Source organism: Gorilla gorilla, chromosome 16 (assembly GCF_029281585.2).
Source record: "Gorilla gorilla gorilla isolate KB3781 chromosome 16, NHGRI_mGorGor1-v2.1_pri, whole genome shotgun sequence".
NCBI classification, from domain to species: domain Eukaryota; kingdom Metazoa; phylum Chordata; class Mammalia; order Primates; family Hominidae; genus Gorilla; species Gorilla gorilla.
Genome location: NC_073240.2, coordinates 43,966,505 through 43,987,826, shown reverse-complemented (window position 1 = coordinate 43,987,826; position 21,322 = coordinate 43,966,505). Strand labels below are relative to the sequence as shown.

The 21,322-nt window shown below is 39.2% G+C and overlaps 1 protein-coding gene across 11 annotated transcripts in view; it reads right to left on the bottom strand.

The window, feature by feature from the left end:
• TMEM62 (transmembrane protein 62) overlaps nt 1–21,322 on the bottom strand; it is a 53,671-nt gene that overhangs the window by 8,458 nt on the left and 23,891 nt on the right. For all 11 annotated transcript variants that reach the window (XM_031002082.3, XM_055363529.2, XM_031002083.3 and 8 more), the window contains 2 exons: nt 17,892–18,005; nt 10,858–10,942 (listed from right to left, as the gene is read on the bottom strand). In XM_031002082.3, the coding sequence (XP_030857942.1) occupies nt 10,858–10,942; nt 17,892–18,005 (199 nt within the window). The remainder of the gene's footprint in view (nt 1–10,857; nt 10,943–17,891; nt 18,006–21,322) is intronic.

Genomic DNA, 21,322 nt, shown 5'->3' with positions numbered 1-21,322 from the left:
ATAGTTGTAGGTATGTGGCATTATTTCTGAGGGCTCTGTTCTGTTCCATTGATCTATATCTCTGTTTTGGTACCAGTACCATGCTGTTTTGGTTACTGTAGCCTTGTAGTATAGTTTGAAGTCAGGTAGCATGATGCCTCCAGCTTTGTTCTTTTGGCTTAGGATTGACTTGGCAATGCGGGCTCTTTTTTGGTTCCATATGAACTTTAAAGTAGTTTTTTCCAGTTCTGTGAAGAAAGTCATTGGTAGCTTGATGCGGATGGCATTGAATCTATAAATTACCTTGGGCAGTATGGCCATTTTCACGATATTGATTCTTCCTACCCATGAGCATGGAATGTTCTTCCATTTCTTTGTATCCTCTTTTATTTCATTGAGCAGTGGTTTGTAGTTCTCCTTGAAGAGGTCCTTCACGTCCCTTGTAAGTTGGATTCCTAGGTATTTTATTCTCTTTGAAGCAATTGTGAATGGGAGTTCACTCATGATTTGGCTCTCTGTTTGTCTGTTATTGGTGTATAAGAATGCTTGTGATTTTTGTACATTGATTTTGTATCCTGAGACTTTGCTGAAGTTGCCTATCAGCTTAAGGAGATTTTGGGCTGAGACAATGGGGTTTTCTAGATACAATCATGTCATCTGCAAACAGGGACAATTTGACTTCCTCTTTTCCTAATTGAATACCCTTTATTTCCTTCTCCTGCCTAATTGCCCTGGCCAGAACTTCCAACACTGTGTTGAATAGGAGTGGTGAGAGAGGGCATCCCTGTCTTGTGCCAGTTTTCAAAGGGAATGCTTCCAGTTTTTGCCCATTCAGTATGATATTGGCTGTGGGTTTGTCATAGATAGCTCTTATTATTTTGAGATACATCCCATCAATACCTAATTTATTGAGAGTTTTTAGCATGAAGGTTGTTGAATTTTGTCAAAGGCCTTTTCTGCATCTATTGAGATAATCATGTGGTTTTTGTCTTTGGTTCTGTTTATATGCTGGATTACATTTATTGATTTACATATATTGAACCAGCCTGGCATCCCAGGGATGAAGCCCACTTGATCATGGTGGATAAGCTTTTTGATGTGCTGCTGGATTTGGTTTGCCAGTATTTTATTGAGGATTTTTGCATCAATGTTCATCAAGGATATTGGACTAAAATTCTCTTTTTTGGTTGTGTCTCTGCCTGGCTTTGGTATCAGGATGATGCTGGCCTCATAAAATAAGTTAGGGAAGTTTCCCTCTTTTTCTATTGATTGGAATAGTTTCAGAAGGAATGGTACCAGTTCCTCCTTGTACCTCTGGTAGAATTCGGCTGTGAATCTATCTGCTCCTGGACTCTTTTTCGTTGGTAAGCTATTGATTATTGCCACAATTTCAGAGCCTGTTATTGGTCTATTCAGAGATTCAACTTCTTCCTGGTTTAGTCTTGGGAGGGTGTATGTGTCGAGGAATTTATCCATTTCTTCTAGATTTTGGAGTTTATTTGTGTAGAGGTGTTTGTAGTATTCTCTGATGGTAGTTTGTATTTCTGTGGGATCGGTGGTGATATCCCCTTTATCATTTTTTATTGTGTCTATTTGATTCTTCTCTCTTTTCTTCTTCATTAGTCTTGCTAGCGGTCTATCAATTTTGTTGATCCTTTCAAAAAACCAGCTCCTGGATTCATTAATTTTTTTGAAGGGTTTTTTGTGTCTCTATTTCCTTCAGTTCTGCTCTGATTTTAGTTATTTCTTGCCTTCTGCTAGCTTTTGAATGTGTTTGCCCTTGCTTTTCTAGTTCTTTTAATTGTGATGTTAGGGTGTCAATTTTGGATCTTTCCTGCTTTCTCTTGTGGGCGTTTAGTACTATAAATTTCCCTCTACACACTGCTTTGAATGTGTCCCAGAGATTGTGTCACGTTGTGTCTTTGTTCTCGTTGGTTTCAAAGAACATCTTTATTTCTGCCTTCATTTCGTTATGTACCCAGTAGTCATTCAGGAGCAGGTTGTTCAGTTTCCATGTAGTTGAGCGGTTTTGAGTGAGTTTCTTAATCCTGAGTACTAGTTTGATTGCACTGTGGTATGAGAGACAGTTTGTTATAATTTCTGTTCTTTTACATTTGCTGAGGAGAGCTTTACTTCCAACTATGTGGTCAATTTTGGAATAGGTGTGGTGTGGTGCTGAAAAAAATGTATGTTCTGTTGATTTGGGGTGGAGAGTTCTGTAGATGTCTATTAAGTCCGCTTGGTGCAGAGCTGAGTTCAATTCCTGGGTATCCTTGTTGACTTTCTGTCTCGTTGATCTGTCTAATGTTGACAGCGGGGTGTTAAAGTCTCCCATTATTATTGTGTGGGAGTCTAAGTCTCTTTGTAGGTCACTCAGGACTTGCTTTATGAATCTGGGTGCTCCTGTATTGGCTGCATATATATTTAGGAGAGTTAGCTCTTCTTGTTGAATTGATCCCTTTCCCATTATGTAATGGCCTTGTCTCTTTTGATCTTTGTTGGTTTAAAGTCTGTTTTATCAGAGACTAGGATTGCAACCCCTGCCTTTTTTTGTTTTCCATTTGCTTGGTAGATCTTCCTCCATCCTTTAATTTGAGCCTATGTGTGTCTCTGCACGTGAGATGGGTTTCCTGAATACAGCACACTGATGGGTCTTGACTCTTTATCCAATTTGCCAGTCTGTGTCTTTTAATTGGAGCATTTAGTCCATTTACATTTAAAGTTAATATTGTTATGTGTGAATTTGATCCTGTCATTATGATGTTAGCTAGTTATTTTGCTCGTTAGTTGATGCAGTTTCTTCCTAGCCTCGATGGTCTTTAAAATTTGGCATGATTTTGCAGTGGCTGGTACCGGTTGTTCCTTTCCATGTTTAGTGCTTCCTTCAGGAGCTCTTTTAGGGCAGGCCTGGTGGTGACAAAATCTCTCAGCATTTGCTTGTCTGTAAAGTATTTTATTTCTCCTTCACTTATGAAGCTTAGTTTGGCTGGATATGAAATTCTGGGTTGAAAATTCTTTTCTTTAAGAATGTTGAATATTGGCCCCCACTCTCTTCTGGCTTGTAGAGTTTATGCCAAGAGATCCGCTGTTAGTCTGATGGGCTTCCCTTTGTGGGTAACCCGACCTTTCTCTCTGGCTGCCCTTAACATTTTTTCCTTCATTTCAACTTTGGTGCATCTGACAATTATGTGTCTTGGAGTTGCTCTTCTCGAAGAGTATCTTTGTGGCATTCTCTGTATTTCCTGAATCTGAACATTGGCCTGCCTTGCTAGATTGGGGAAGTTCTCCTGGATAATATCCTGCAGAATGTTTTCCAACTTGGTTCCATTCTCCCTGTCACTTTCAGGTACACCAATCAGACGTAGATTTGGTCTTTTCACATAGTCCCATATTTCTTGGAGGCTTTGTTAATTTCTTTTTATTCTTTTTTCTCTAAACTTCCCTTCTCACTTCATTTCATTCATTTCATCTTCCATCACTGATACCCTTTCTTCCAGTTGATCGCATCGGCTCCTGAGGCTTCTACATTCTTCACGTAGTTCTCGAGCCTTGGCTTTCAGCTCCATCAGCTCCTTTAAGCACTTCTCTGTATTGGTTATTCTACTTACACATTTGTCTAAATTTTTTTCAAAGTTTTTAACTTCTTTGCCTTTGGTTTGAATTTCCTCCTGTAGCTCGGAGTAGTTTGATCGTCTGAAGCCTTCTTCTCTCAACTTGTCAAAGTCATTCTCCGTCCAGCTTTGTTCCATTGCTGGTGAGGAACTGCGTTCCTTTGGAGGAGGAGAAGCGCTCTGCTTTTTAGAGTTTTCCAGTTTTTCTGCTCTGTTTTTTCCCCATCTTTGTGGTTTTATCTACTTTTGGTCTTTGATGATGGTGATGTACAGATGGGTTTTTGGTGTGGATGTCCTTTCTGTTTGTTAGTTTTCCTTCTAACAGACAGGACCCTCAGCTGCAGGTCTGTTGGAGTTTGCTAGAGGTCCACTCCAGACCCTGTTTGCCTGGGTATCATCAGTGGTGGCTGCAGAACAGCGGATTTTCGTGAACCGCGAATGCTGCTGTCTGATCGTTCCTCTGGAACTTTTGTCTCAGAGGAGTACCCGGCCGTGTGAGATGTCAGTCTGCCCCTACTGGGGGGTACCTCCCAGTTAGGCTGCTCGGGGGTCAGAGGTCAGGGACCCACTTGAGGAGGCAGTCTGCCCATTCTCAGATCTCCAGCTGCGTGCTGGGAGAACCACTGCTCTCTTCAAAGCTGTCAGACAGGGACATTTAAGTCTTCAGAGGTTACTGCTGTCTTTTTGTTTGTCTGTGCCCTGCCCCCAGAGGTGGAGCCTACAGAGGCAGACAGGCCTCCTTGTGCTGTGGTGGGCTCCACCCAGTTTGAGCTTCCTGGCTGCTTTGTTTACCTAAGCAAGCCTGGGCAATGGCGGGCGCCCCTCCCCCAGCCTCACTACCGCCTTGCAGTTTGATCTCAGACTGCTGTGCTAGCAATCAGCGAGACTCCGTGGGCGTAGGACCCTCCAAGCCAGGTGCGGGATATAATCTGCTGGTGCACCGTTTTTTAAGCCCGTCGGAAAAGCGCAGTATTAGGGTGGGAGTGACCCAATTGTCCAGGTGCCCTCTGTTACCCCTTTCTTTGACTAGGAAAGGGAACTCCCCGACCCCTTGCGCTTCCCGAGTGAGGCAATGCCTCACCCTGCTTCGGCTCACGCACGGTGCGCTGGACCCACTGTCCTGTGCCCACTGTCTGGCACTCCCTAGTGAGATGAACCCGGTACCTCAGATGGAAATGCAGAAATCACCCGTCTTCTGTGTCACTCACGCTGGGAGCTGTAGACCGGAGCTGTTCCTGTTTGGCCATCTTGGCTGCCAGCGCTTTCCCTATTTCTACAGTTCTTAACTTACAGCTAACCTCTTACTCCAATTGAAAGGCTTCCCTAAACTTTCCAAATTAACGTGCTTTTAAAATACAGTGCCAAAAAGCCCAAGTGTAAGGGCTTGACTCAGAGAAGCTCCATTCTGCGGCCACAGTCTACAGTACCACAGATCCTCAGCCCCAGCCAGCCATGTCACCCATGCATGTGGCTGACCATAAACCAGTCAGCTGAGGACTATGAAAGGAAGTTCAGTATACACTGAGCAACACTACTGGTGAAAAATATTTAAAGGACTAGTCTCAATGAAAGACAGTCTGATGTAAGTTAAATAAGTCATGTCTTTGCTAAAAGACCAGCACATTCATTTTATACTTATAAACTTGCTCAGCCTAACACTTCATTTTATGCAAAGCCTGATAATGCATGACCTTTCCTACTTTGTGTTACTCTCTCAGCTTCTTTTTTGTTCTAGTCTGTACTTCTCAAAGTATTAGCCTACATATTCAGATAGAATAATAATTATTTATTATTTTAAAAAATCCTTTAGCCTTAGAGGCAGCTATTCTTTAAATTTTAAGTAATTATTCTCCATTTTGGCTGCACATTAGAATAACCTAGGGGAACTTTTAGAAAATACTCATGCTTGTATCTCACCCTCCAGAGATTCTGATTTAATTTGCCTGGGGTAGAGGGAGATCTTAGCAGCAACCCAGTGATTCTAAGCAGTCAGGATTGAGAAATACTGCTTTAGACAGAGCCGTGCTTCTCAGTCTTGACTGCACATTGGAATCATCCAGGGAGCTTTAAAAGCTACTGATGCTTAGGTCCCACCCTAGAGATTCTGATGTAATTGGTATAGAATGCTGTTATAGCTACTGAAATTTCAGAAGTTCCCCCAGCAGATTCTAAGGTACGACCAAAGTGGAAAAGTCTTGTTTAGAGGAAAGAACTGACCTGGGGTCAGAAGCCTTGGGTTTGGAGTCTCTCCTCTATCTCTTATTAGCTATGAAACCTTGGACAATTTACATAACCTCCCAAAACCTTTGTTTTCTAATCTTTAAAATGGGGTCAATAGCACCTACCTCACATGATTGTCTTAAGGATTAAGTGAAACAATGTAGGTTAAAATATGTTTCAAATTTAAATAACTATATAAAGATATTGAGAGCCGCCATATAAGAGGCTGGGGACTTCAAATATTTATTTACTTACATTATGTTCAGGAAAATACACATGTATAATAATGATTCTTGAACTTTTTCGTAGAATTTTTAAAATAAATATAATAAGAAAAACATTCAGTAGGATGTGTACTGTACCTATTCAGTTAATCATGTTACTGTTTAATCATTACTACAATACTCCCCTTCTCTATCATCAGTCCTTGATCCCAGGGATTTCATCCAAATTAAGAAGGGATCAGGAAAATTTGATTCAACAAGTATTTATTGTCTATTGTACACAAATTTGATGCTGGGGGCTGTGGAAAACAGAAGAGAATTAGGAAGCAAGAGTTCCTGCATTGAAGACAGGCACAGTGGCTCAAGCCTGTAATCCCAGCACTTTGGGAGTCTGAGGTAGGCGGATCCACCTGAGGTCAGGAGTTTGAGACCAGCCTGGCCAACATGGTGAAACCCATCTCTACTAAAAAAAAAATACAAAAATTACCTGGGTGTGGTGGTGCATGTCTGTAGTCCCAGCTACTTGGGAGGCTGAGGCAAGAGAATTGCTTGAGAACCCATGTGGCAGAGATTGCAGTGAGCTGAGATCATACCACTGCACTCCAGCTTGGGGTTCACAGTGAGACTGTCTAAAAAAAAAGAGTTCCTGCATTGAGGAACTTATCTGGTTAAGGAGAAAATGTATATACATTCGAAGTGGTTATATAAAGCAAAGTGGCTGTCTAATTAAGTATAGAATTAATTGTGAGAAAGGACTATAGGGATTCAGATAAGCAAGAGCTCATTATGACCTGGAATGGCTGGAGAAAACAGTATGACAAAGGAGGTCTTCAGGTAAGCCTTACAGGAGGCTAAGATTTAGATAAGTTTAGAAAAATAACTTAAAGTAGGGATAATACTATGAGTAAAATACAGAAGCAGAAATGAGCATGGCATGTATAGGGAACAGTGAAAAAGTATCTAGGCTAAAATACAGGTAACTGGTTGAAGACATGGCTAGTTAAATAAGACTAGATTGTGGAAGATTTTTAGTGTCTTGCAGAGATGTCTGACCTTTATTCAGTGTGTTCTGGAAAGCCACTAAAGGCTTTTGCATACAGAAGTGATCTATGGATGAGATGCCATGAGAAGGATAATTGGCTAATAATGAAGAGGATGAATTAGATAGAGAGACTGGATATAAGAGCAGCAGTTAGGAGTCTATTCAGGAATCCAGAGAGGTGATACTGACATGGCATTGGTGACCTCTCAAAAGGAAAAGGAACATTTGAAGAAATAATTAATGGGTTGTTTTGTTTTTTTGAGATGGAGTCTCACTATTTTGCCCAGGCTGGAGTGCAGTGGCATAGTCTTGGCTCACTGCAACCTCTGCCTCCCCAGTTCAAGTGATTCTCCTGCCCCAGCCTCCTGAGTAGCTGGGATTACAGGTGCATGCCACCACACCCGGCTATTTTTTGTATTTTTAGTAGAGACAAGGTTTCACCATGTTGGCCACGGTGCTCTAGAACTCCTGACCTCAAGTGATCCATCCACCTTGGCCTCCCAAAGTACTGGGATTACGGGCATGAGCCACTGCATCTGGCCTGAATTAATGAGTTTTAATATGTTGCCATTAGGAGTGAAGACTGATGATTACTGAAAAATGACTAGATTTTTAAGGTAAAAACTGTAGTAAGGTCTTCCTGTAAGGTCTTTATTTTTGATAGTCTATATGTTTTTATTTTTTTAATATCAGTATATGTATATATTTTTCTATCAAAATATAGTGATTAACTCAAATGCCTGAAAGTTCATGTGACTTAAGTAAATCTTTCATAAAATACCTGATTTTAAATTTGTTGATAAAAATAGAAATGTCTTCAGAATTGTCAGCATACATTTTTTGCCTGGGTTTACTGATCAGATAGTTTTGCATTTGGCTGTGCTAGATGTTTTAAGCAGGATTTGACCAAAAGGTCACAAAACTATATATCCAGCCTAAAATCAGAATGATCTTTGTGTAACTCTTTGATAAGTAAAACTAATTTAATATAGTTGATTTAATGAAGATAGCTGTTTTCAGTTTTTGGCAAAATATTTGTATAATTAGCTTTAAGATTTCTACTTAGGTGAACACCCGAAATTCACATGCTGTAAAACTGATTAACAGAAAGATACCTTGACATAATGACTAACTCTATCTAATATCTTAGTTTTCATAAGTAATCTATGTGTAGTTAAAAAATAAGTTAGATGAATGTAAATGGGATAAATTTATAAATGAACTTTTCATGTGATTTTAAATCCTAAAGTTACATTATATTAAATTAAGTAATAGATACTCATGAAATGTCTGAGTCATTTCTAAGTAAGATAAAATACTGAAACATAAATTGCTAAACATTAGCATAAGTTGGTTCTTGGTTTCTTAAATTGCATAGAAAGACAAAACATACTTGGGTCTATTAGTAAATAGTAAACTCCACATTCAAAAATTGTTCCATAAAAAAATTTTTTTAGAGATTATAAACTATATATTCATGAGGTGTTAATATATAACAGTTCAAATTTACTTACTTCCAGAGTAACCTAAAGCTTAAGGTTATTAAAATTAAAAGTTTTTATTAAGGCTGGGCACAGTGGCTCATGCCTGTAATCCCAGCACTTTGGGAGGCCGAGGCAGGTGGATCACGATGTCAGGAGATTGAGACCAAGCTGGCTAACATGGTGAAACCCTGTCTCTACTAAAAATGCAAAAAATTAGCCAGGCGTGGTGGTGGGCGCCTGTAGTCCCATCTACTTGGGAGGCTGAGGCAGGAGAATGGCGTGAACCCAGGAGGCAGAGCTTGCAGTGAGCTGAGATTGCGCCACTGCACTCCAGCCTGGGAGACAGAGTGAAATTCTGGGTCACAAAAAAAAAAAAAAAGTTTTTATTAATATGAAACTATTTTTATATGAGAAAGAATTTTATGTGGTCTCAATATAAAGGAATAAAAAAATTTTAAGTAATTTTTTGTCTTATGGTAAAATAATCAGTTATTCCAATATAAAAGTGGGGAAAATACAGGACAAAGACTAGGAGTTTAGGAGAATAACGGAAGGTCTAAGCAAGTTGTGGAAGGTTTATGAAGGATGGGTCCTGTAATGGAACTTTTATATCATCAGGATGGTTGGAATTTGAAGGGAACTTTTTTTTAAGGACAGAGTCTCACTCTGTTGCCCAAGCTGGAGTGCAGTGACATGATCTCAGCTCACTGCAACCTCTGCCTCCCAAGTTCAAGCAATTCTCATGCCTCAGCCTCCCGAGTAGCTAGGACTACAGGTGTGTGCCACCATGCCTGGCTAATTTTTGTATTTTTAGTGGAGACGAGGTTTCACCATGTCGGCCAGGCTGGTCTTGAACTCCTGATCTCAGGTGATCTGCCCGCCTCGGCCTCCCACAATGCTGAGATTACAGGCGTGAGCCACTGTGCCCAACCATAAGAGGTTTTGACTTAATTCTAAAATCTGTTTCTTTAAAATTTAATTTTCAAGCATCTTCTGAACTGCAGCTTTAGAGTTTATAGGCCAGTGTTTTCCTCCGATATAACTTGATTCTGTACTCTTGGCTTTTCTTGATGTTTCTGAATTGTTCATATAACCAGGAAATTTCCCATGCTTTTTCTAAGAGCGCTGTATTCCCCTGCTCAAGGTACTAGTTTTCTTGTTTATGTCCCTCTATAATATAGTGTGTACATATAACCTTGGACGCATGCTCTTCCTATGTCTGATTATATTTAAGTATCTTTCCATCAGGTTTCACTTCCAGGTTATCTAAACAGGCTTCCCATAAGGAGGAGCAATCACACTTCAGGAAGTTTTTTTTCTTTACTTTTTTGGGAACTAAGAAACAAAGATTTTACATTTTATCAAGAAAATTTCCTATGTTTCATTTATCCTTATTAGTTTTTTTTAATTTCTTAGGAAAACTGAGCTTTGAAAGGTTTTTGTTTACAGCCACAGAACTTTCTGCATTGTTTCTGAAGTCTTTTAATTGTCTCTCTGTTTAAGTGAGTGACTATTACTTCACAATGACATCTATTCCTATTCTGACCAAGTGTTTTAAACCTTTTGACATCTTTGGCATGCCTCCCAAGGATCAAGTTATAAATTAAATCTTTTTTGACCTTGAACTAATTTTGGGATATCTCCTGGCCAAGGAGACCCCAAAGAAACCTTAAAAATTGAGTTCTCAGCCACGATGGAAAGGGAGGTCAGACACACCTTGTCATACTCCCTCCCTTTTAGAGTTTGGGCACAACAACAGACCATCATTAATGTTAAAATAGAGATCATAAGACTGACAAAACAGACTCTGTCACAATAAGATACCAAATTATAAACAAGATCTAATGCCTGCAGGACATCAATCTTGCTAAACAGGTCATTTTTCACCCAGTATAGGCTGACATAGCATCCTTATCTTAACATAAATATTCCTTTCTGCTGACAAGTTTTAGACAGAGCCTCAGTCCCTTAACCAATTGCAAATTAAAGAATCTCTGAATCCCCGTAAAACCTGTAAGCCCCCACTTCAAGATATCCCAACTTTTGGGGCCAAAGCATGCATACCTTCCATGTATTGATTTATGTCTTTTCCTATAACTCCTGCCTCCATAAAAATGTATAAATCCCAACTGTAATCCAACTGCCTCAGGACCATTTACTCAAGGCTTCTTGAGTTTGTGTTTTCCCTGGGCCATGGTCATTCATATTGGCTTAGAATAAACCTCTTTAAAATATTTTACGGAGTTTGGTTTTTTCCATGAACAAGGCTTACAGGAATAAAAGGAACCATAACTAACCTTTAAGCTCTGGGTATCCTCGATATCTAAAAATAATGAGAATGGTGAGCTGGCTCAGCACAATCAGCACAAAAAGGACCCGGGCCTGCAGGGAAATAGATGTTAACGTGAAATAGATACATGGGTACACTTTCAGTTAAGATTTTTAAAGTAGCCTTATTAACAAAAATGGAAATGGCATCTGTGATACTGTGATATAAGAAATACATATTTTGGTCTTTGTCCCCACTGGTCAGAGCTCCTAAAATCCTTGTAATTTTCTAAGTGATAACAAGGATAGGAGCATATTGTTATAACATTTGGATTTTGTCTCTGGCTCCTGAAACAGCTCTAGAGTGATAAAGTAAAAGGAATATCTATTGTTATTCATAACAAGCCCCTTTTGGAGGAGGTAGAGCAAGATGGCCAAATAGAACCCTCCAGCAATCATCCACCCCTTTCCCCTCAGAACACCAAATTGAACAACTATCCCCACAAGAAGGCACTTTCACGAGAACCAAAAATCAGATGAGTGATCACAGTACCTGGTTTTAACACGATATCAAGGAAAGAGGCACTAAAAAGCGTAGACAACACAGTACTTCATTGCCTACACCACCCTTCCCCCATTCTGTGGCAGAGATAATCTGTGCACTTGTGGAAGAGAGCACAATGACTGTGAGACTTTGCGTTGGAACTCAGTGCTGTCACAGGGGAACACAACACAGGGCAGAATTCTGCCAGCACCCATAGAGGGAGCATTTAAGCTGGCCCTTGCCAGAGGGCAATCCTCTGCCCCAGTGGTAGGAACCTGAGTTCCAGCTAGCTCCAGCACCAGCTGACTAAACAAGTGCCCTGGGGTCCTGAATAAACCTGAAAGGCAGTCAAGCCACAAGGACTGCAGTCCATGGGCAAATCTGGGTACTATGCTGGGCTCAGAGCCAGTGGAAATGGAATGCACAAGACCCAGTGAGACACCAGTTGTGGTGGCCAGGGGAGTACTTGCGTCACCCATCCCCCAACTCTCCAGGCAGTGCAGCTCAAAGAGAGACTCCTTCCTCTTGTGGAAATGAGAGAAAAGTAAAGAGGACTTTGTTTTGCCACCTGGGTACCAGCTCAGCCACAGTAAAAATAAAGCACCAAGCAGATTCCTGAAGCCTCTGAGCCCAGGCCCTCACTCCTGGATGGCATTTCTAGACTCAGCCTGGGCCAGAAGAAAACCTGCTGTGTTGAAGAGAAAGACCATGTCCTGGCAAGATTCACCATCTGCTGACTAAAGAGCCCCTGGGCCTTGAATAAACATCAGCAGTAGCCAAGCAGTAGTCACCACAGAACTTGGACAAGACCCAGTACTATGGTGAATTCAGGTGTGACCCAGAACGGTACAAACTGTGGTCACCTCTCCCACATATCCAGGCAGGCCAGCAAAGAGAGAGGCTCCCTCTGCTTGGGGAAAAGTGAGGAAAGAAAACAAAAGACTCTGCCTGGTAATCAAGAGAATTCTCCCAGTTCTTACCCAAGCCCACGTAAGGCTGCAAGAGTTGCAGTATTACTCGGCTTGGGGCACCCCCTAGTACAGATATGGCTGCAGTGACCAAAGACTTAGATCACAACCCTCAATTCTTTGAATACCTGGAAAGCCTCCTCAAGGAGAACGAGTACAAACAAGCCCAGACTACAAAGATTAGAATAAATACCTAACTCTTCAAGGCCCAGACACTGACAAACATCCACAATCCTCAAGAACATCCAGGAAAACATGACCTCACCAAATGAACTAAATAAGGCATCAGAGACCATTCCTGGAGTGACAGAGATATGTGAACTTTCAGAGAGAGAATTCAAAATAGCTGTTTTGAGGAAGCTCAATGAACTTCTTGAAAACACAGAAAAGGAATTCAAATTCCTATCACAGAAATTTATTTATTTATTTATTTATTTTTTATTTAATTTATTTTATTTTTTTTTTGAGACAGAGTCTTGCTCTGTTACCCAGGCTGGAGTGCAGTGGCGCAATCTCGGCTCACTACAAGCTCCGCCTCCTGGGTTCATGCCATTCTCCTGCCTCAGCCTCCCGAGTAGCTGAGACTACAGGTGCCCGCCACCACACCCGGCTAATTTTTTGTATTTTTAGTAGAGATGGCGTTTCACTGTGTTAGCCAGGATGGTCCCTATCTCCCGATCTTGTGATCCGCCCACCTCGGCCTCCGAAAGTGCTGGGATTACAGGCGTGAGCCACCGCACCCAGCCTCCTATCACAGAAATTTAATGAAGACATTACAATAATTTTTAAAAATCAAAGCAGAAATTCTGAAGCTGAAAGATTAAATTGACAAACTGACAAATGCATCAGAATTTCTCAGGGGCAGAACTCATCAAATAGAAGAAAGAATTAGTGAGTTTAAAGACCATCTATATGAAAATACACAGACAGAGGAGAAAAAAAGGAAAAAAAAAAAAAAGAATGAAGCACACCTACAAGATCTAGAAAACAGTCTCAACAGGACAAATCTAAGAGTTATTGGCCTTAAAGAGGAGGTACAGAGAGAGATCAGAGTAGGAAGTTTATTCAAAAAATAATAATAGAGAACTTTTTTAACCTAAAGAAATATATCAATATTCAGGTACAAGAAGGTCATAGAACACCAAGAAGTTTTAACCCAAATAAGACTACCTGACAGCATTTATTAACCAAATTCCCAAAGGGCAATGATAAGGAAAGGATCTTAAAAGCAACAAGAGAGAAGAAACAAATAACATGCAAAGGAGCTCCAATATGTCTGGCCGCAGACTTCTCAGTGGAAACCTTAAGGCTAGGAGAAAGTGGCATGACATATTCAGAAGGAAAATAATTTTATCTTAGAATATTATGTCCAGCAAAAATATCCTTCAAACATGAAGGAGAAATAAAGATTTTCCCAAACAAACAAAGGTGACTTTCCCAAACAAAGCTGAGGGATTTCATCAACACCAGACCTGTCCTATAAGAAATGTTAAAGGAAGTTCTTCAGTCTGAAAGAAAAGGATGTTAATGAGCAATGAGAAGGCTAGGCACAGTGATTCACGCCTGTAATTCCAACATTCTGGGAGGCCGAGGCAGGAGGACTGCTTGAAGCCAGGAGTTCAAGACCAGTCTAGGCAACAAAGTGAGACCCCGTCTCTACAAAAAAAAAAGTAAAAATTAGCTGGTTGTACTGGCATGTGCCTGTAGTCTCAGCTACTTGGGAGGACCCCATCTCAAAAAAAAAAAAAAAAAAAAAAGAAAAAAGAAATCATCTGAAGGTATAAAACTCACTGGCAACAGTAAATATGCAGCCTAATATAGAATACTGTGACACTGTAATTGTGGTACATAAACCACTCATATCTTGAGTAAGAAGACTAAAAGATAAACCTATCAAAAATAATAACCACAACATCAGTTTTTTTAAGAGATGGAATCTTTAAGTCTTTTCTTTTTAAGAGATAGAGCCTTTAAGAGATGGAATCAAACATCTGATCCACCAATAAAGAAAATTATAAATTGCTTCAGCATTGCTCTTTCTGAATTTAGATACTTAGACCAATATTGAAGCTAAGTAATTTTATACAATTATATTAAGCAATCAAAATAGTCCACTTTCATTGTACTGGGAGAAGGATACTTTGTTTTGTTTTAAAGTTGTATAAGAATAAAAAAACAGTATAGACTACACTGCAGGCTGAGTGAACATAGACTGTTTTCTTTTGCTTTCTTCTCAAGAAGTCATTCACCTGGAGATGAATTCACAATAGTGACATATGACCTAGGTGCTTGTTTCTCAAAGTAAGATCCCCGGACTGTCACTGGAATCCACTAAAGCCTGTTAGGAATGCAGAATCTCAGTCCCCTTCTCAGAACTGCTAAACCACAACCTGTATTTTTTTTTTTTTTTTTTTTTGAGACGGAGTCTCGCTCTGTCACCCAGGCTGAAGTGCAGTGGCATGATCTTGGCTCACTGCAAGCTCCACCTCCCGGGTTCACGCCATTCTCCTGCCTCAGCCTCCCAAGTAGCTGGGACTACAGGTGCCCACCACCATGCCCAGCTAATTTTTTGTATTTTTAGTAGAGACGGGGTTTCACCATGTTAGCCAGGATGGTCTCGATCTCCTGACCTCGTGATCCGCCCGCCTCAGCCTCCCAAAGTGCTGGGATTACAGGCTTGAGCCACCGAGCCCGGCCCCAGAACCGTATTTTAATAACATCCAGGTTATTCATTTGAATATCAAAATTCCCCAAGCCTAATTTAGGTGACTGTTAAAAATCCACAAAAAAAAATAACAAATGATTTAAAAATTTTGTAATAATGAGATGCAAATGCTTATTAATAATATGTCTGAAAAAATCATACAAGTAACAAAAGTAAATTAAAATAATAATGATCTCACATTTTAAGTCCGTGAGAATATACACTAAACCTATCTCTGGGAGGTGAAATTAAGGAAGGTTTGTTTTCTTCTGAAAATTTTAGTGTATTTCTTTTTTTTATTTTTATTTTACGCTAACACCCAGGATAAATGAGATCTGAGGGAACTACAGTATAAATTACCATAGCTTCTCTAAAAGACAATTTAACAGTGTATATTAAAAACTAAAAAAATACCCATTTACTCATTTAAGAAATATTTATTGAGGGCCTACTATGTGCCAAGCATACCAAAATATAAGCCCTCATGGGGCTTATATTTTAATGAGCGAGGATAGGAAAAAAAAAATGACGGTTATAAATAATAAATAATTTATGTAATTATATATATAAATAGTAAAGTATATAAAATAGTGTGCCCACCCTTTGATCCAGAAATTCACTTCTAGAAATTTATCCCAAGAAACTATATTAGAGATATATCTAAAAACTTAGTTACAAGCATTAGTTATACAGTAGAGGGGCAAATTAGAAACAACTTAAATGTCCAACAATAGAGAAGTGATTAAAAAAATTAAAGCAGCCAGGTGCGGTGGCTTACCGCTGTAATCCCAACACTTTGGGAGGCTGAGGTGGGTGGATCACCTGAGGTCAGGAGTTCAAGACCAGCCTGACCAACATGGCGAAACCCCGTCTCTACTAAAAATACAAAAATTAGCCGGGCATGGTGGTGGGCGCCGGTAATCCTGGCTACTCAGGAGACTGAGGTAAGAGAATCATTTGAACCCAGGAGGCAGAAGTTGCAGTGAGCCGGGATCGTGCCATTGCACTCCAGCCTGGGAGACAGAGCGAGACTCCAGCTCAACAAAAAAAAAAAAAAAAAAAAAAAAAAGGGCCAGGGGCAGTGGCTCACGCCTGTAGTCCCAGCACTTTGGGAGGCCGAGGCGGGTGGATCACTTGAGGTCAGGAGTTCGAGACCAGCCTGGCCAATATGGCAAAACCCCGGCTCTACTAAAAAAAAAAAAAAAAAAAAGCTGGACGTGGTCGGGGGCACCTGTAGTCCCAGCTACTCGGGAGGCTGAGACAGGAGAATCACTTGAATCCAGGAGGCAGAGGTTGCAGTGAGCCAAGATCGCACCACTGTACTCCAGCCTGGGTGACAGAGCAAGACTCTGTCTCAAAAAAAATAAAATAAAATAAAAATTAAGGCATATCTATGGCAATATAATGCAGCTAATATGTTATAATATAAATTGATAAGAGAAAATAGTCAAGACAAATTCCTCAGTGGAAAAAAATCAGACAGCAAAAGAGAATAAAGGTGTAATAGTATTTTATGTTAAAAATACGTATACAAAAAAAAAATACATATACAAGCTGGGCATGGTGGCTCATGCCTGTAATCCCAGCACTTTGGGAGGCTGAGGCGGGTGGATTGCCTGAGGTCAGGAGTTCGAGACCAGCCTGGCCAACAGTGAAACTCCGTCTCTACTAAAAAAATACAAAAAATTAGCTGGGCGTGGTGGCGGGCGCCTGTAATCCCAGCTACTCAGGAGGCTGAGGCAGGAGAATCACTTGAACCCAGGAGGTGGAGGTTGCAGTGAGCCGAGATGGCACCATTGCACTCCAGCCTGGGAAACAAGAGCAAAACTCTGTCTCCAGAAAAAAAAAAAAAAAAAAAAATATATATATATATATATATACACACACACACATATATATATATACACACATATATGTGTATACATATGTGTGTATATATATACACATATGTGTGTATATATATACACATATGTGTGTATATATATACACACATATGTGTATATATATGTGTGTGTATATATATATATATACACATGTGTATATAAGAGAGAAAAATTAGAGTATCATAATGACAAATACAATGGTTATAATGGATAGTGTGATAAAAGAAAGATGTGTGGCTGATTTCACTTTATTTCTAAATTTTCCAAGTTTTCTACACTGAGCATATATTATTGATGTGGAAAGAAATATTCTTTAAAAAGCCTTAACCCAAGTTAGCATAGTCCCTATAATTCCCTTAGTTATCCTGGTTTTATAGCATCCTTAGTTATAATTCCCTTCGATATGATAACTAATATCCTTTCTTATAATTCCCTTAGTTATCCTGGATTTATAGCATCCCAAATGACTCATCCATGCCTCTGCTTCTTTTCATTCAAGTCAACTTAAAAGCATTTTATTCTTCTAGACAAATAACTAACCTTTAATTTTATAAGATTCAACTTTCTTGTCATATGTTTACAGTAGTCCCCCTTTATCCACAGGGGACACATTCCAAGTCCCCCCCAGTGGATGCCTGAAAACACAGATAGTACCGAACCCCATATATATTATGTTTTTTCCTATAAATACATACCTATGATAAAGTTTAATTTATAAATTAGGCACAGCAGATCGACAACAATAATAATAAAATAGAACAATTATAATAATATACTATAATAAAGGTTACAAGACTATGGTCTCTGTCTCTCAAAATATCTTATTATATATAATATTTTCAGACCACGGATGACCTTGGGTAACTGAAACCATGGAAAGTGAAACCATGGATAAGGGAGGACTACTGTATATTGTTTAGGACTCTGCATTTAACATATGTAATGTTTAATTGAATTCACTTACCATGATGTAGTGATCAGTACGGAGAATAAATGATGCCAGGGGATCAAAACTGAGATGATTATTCTCTTGAACAGAAAATATGTGGTGAACACTCTTACTTCTTCCAGCAGAATCCTAGAATAACCACAGAAGAAAAGTAACTTTCATGTACATGGAAATATTTATAATGTTCTAAATTAAAATAAGAATAGGTTTCTAATAACTACACTTTGTTGTTGTTGTTATTGTTGTTGTTGTTGTTGTTTTTCAAGGTTTCTCTCTGTTGTCCAGGCTGGCATGCAGTGGTGCAATCATAGCTCACTGCAGCTTTCATCTTCTGTGGTCAAGTGATCTTCCTGATACAGCTGAAGGACTATAGGCACACACCACTACGCCTGGCTAATATTTAAATTTATTTTAGAGATGGGGTCTTGCTATGTTGCCCAAGCTGGTCTTGAACTCCTGGCCTCAAGCAGTCTTCCTGCATTGGCCTCCCAAAGTGCTGGCCTTATAAATACTTTTAATAATATTTCTTAGGCCAGGCAAGGTGGCTCACACCTGTAATCCCAGCACTTTGGGAGGCCGAGGCAGGTGGATCACTTGAGGCCAAGAGTTCAAGACCACCCTGGCCAACATAGTGAAACCCCACCTCTACTAAAAATACAAAAATTAGCCAGGCATGGTGATACACACCTGTAATCCTAGCTACTCAGGGGCCTGAGGCAGGAGAATTGTTTGAACCCAGGAGGAAGAGCTTGCAGTGAGCCGAGATCACGCCACTGCACTCCAGCCTGGGTGACAGAGTGAGACTCTGTCAAAAAAACAAAAAAAGAGATTAAAACCTATAATTCTACATTTAAAGAGTAAATATTAGCATGCACTCACATGTATTTTCCCTTTAAAAAAAAAATTTGTATTTCCCTCTGTTCCCTAAAAAGGCCTAGAAATAACAACAAAGCTAACAGTAATGAGCTACCTAGGCTGGTGCCCAGGTTGTGGTCTCAAAATAGTATTTCTCACTACAAGAAACCAGTGCTCTTTAGGGAAACAGCTCATTCCAGTTCTTGAATAGGAAGTGCACAAGAAGAGATATCTGCACTCCCATATTTGTTGCAGCACTGCTCACAATAAGATTTGGAAGCAACCTAAGTGTCCATCAACAGATGAATGGATAAAGAAAATGAGGTATATATACATAATAGAGTACTATTCAGCCATCAAAAAAGAATAAGATCCTGTCATTTGCAACAACATGGATGGAACTGGAGACCACTATGTTAAGTAAAATAAGCCAGGGACAGAAAGACAAACATCACATGTTCTCACTTACTTGTTGGATCCAAATATCAAAACAATTGAACTCATGGATACAGAGAGTAGAAGAATGGTTACCAGAGGCTAGAAAGGGTAGTAAGGGGGCATTGGGAGGGAGGTGGGGATGGTTAATCAGTACAAAAAGCATAAAAAGAATGAATAAGACCTACTATTTGATAGCACAACAGAGTGACTAGAGTCAATAATAACTTAATTGTACTTTTAAAAATAACTAAAAGAGTGTAATTGGACTGTCTGTAAAACAAGGACAAATGCTTGAGAGGGTAGATACTCCATTTTCCATGATGTGATTATTACGCATTGCATGCCTGTATCAAAACACCTCATGTAACCCATAGATATACACACCTACTATGTACTCACAAAAAGTAAAACTTTAAAAAAAATTTTTTTAAAGAAAAAAATGCATAAGAAAAGCTTGGAATATCTTGTCAAATCAGAAAGTAAGAAAATGAACAAAGACTACTGGGATTGTGTCAAAGGGCTTAGTAGTCAACATGAAGAGGCTCCCACTAGCCAAAGGTGGAACAATTTGAGCATGGAAAAGAATAAATGCAATGGACTGAAATACATCAAGTATTTTTTTATACATCAATATATTTTTTAAACCTTGAATTTATAATACTACTAAATGTAAAAGACTCAGTCACCTTTGGCAGATACTAAAGAACCAACTCATTATTCTGAAAACTGCTTTAGTAAAGGGGCAATGGGGAAAGAAGAATTTATCTTGCATTTTGTGTGTGAACTCTGTATCTGGGTACCAAATAGATAAGATAATTTTTTCTTCATAGGACTGTTCTAATTAATATTCCTATAATAAGGAAAGAAAATGTGAATATCACCATTTTATAACTCTAATAAAAAAATGGATTTAGGTAAGTATCATCAATGGCTACTAAAAACCCTTAGGTGAAAAGATAATGGAGGGATGAGCCAGCAGTGTGCTGGAGCTGGCTTGACTGCTCACAAGAGCCAAATGTAAGTTTTCAGCAATTTTGCAGGCCACTTAGCATGGCGTTGGTAGCTTAAAACCAGCCATGGTAGAAATATTTATATTATGGGGATTGGTACAAATCAGGGAAATGCTACAAATCAGGATCCCCTCTCCTTGACCCCTGTAACTTGCCCCAAGCTGGTTACTAAATATTTACCAGCACACCAGTGGATAAGGCTACCAACAGCTGAATACACTGATCCATCTTAACATTATAGAAAGAGAGACAACCAAATATTATGGGCATCCTGTTAAAAGCATAAAAAACCAGATAAAGTACTCTTGCCAAAAAACAAACAGATGTAAATCTGATGAAACCTCTAAATCTAACTACCAATTATAGAACCTAAGGGGGACAGGGACAGAGGAACATGTTAAATGATACCACAGGGATGTAAACAGCAAAAATCCAGAAAACAGGGAACTCCACAGGACCAAAGATTCAGTTTCCAAAACAAATAAATTTTAAGGGGAAAAAAAAGAGGGGGGAGGTAAGGGACGCAATCTGTACAGTAAAAGAGACAAAAGAGACAAGTCGGTTAAATAGAATGTATAAGCCTTGATTGAATTCCGATTTGAACCAACCAAATGAAAATATACATATCTATTTATCTATCTATCTGCCTATCTATCTATGTAACATATTGGGATAACCGAACATTAGCTGGGTAGTTCGATATTACGGAACTACTGTTAGTCTTCCAGGTATGATATGGTATCATGGTTAAGTTTTTAAAAAACAGTCCTTATCTTTTACTGATACATATTGACATATTTACAGATGAAATGACATCATGGTGCAGGGAGGGGAGATAGGGATAAAGAAGGAACAAGATTGATCATGAGTTGATAATTGTTGAGATTGGCTGATGGATACATGGGAGTTCATTATAATATTATCTCTTTTGTATATTTAAAATTTTCCCATTATAAAAAAAACTTAAAAATAACAATAAGAACTTACATTTGTGTTTTTTAAGCTTTTATTGCTCAAAATGTGCTTATATTAAACTATGTTATTGTTTTAAAGCAGGAATCTAGATTTCTCTAATGTTTGAGATTAGACCTTTCTAGGGTCTACTCTTTAAATTGGCAAAGTAGGCACAATAATCTTAAACTA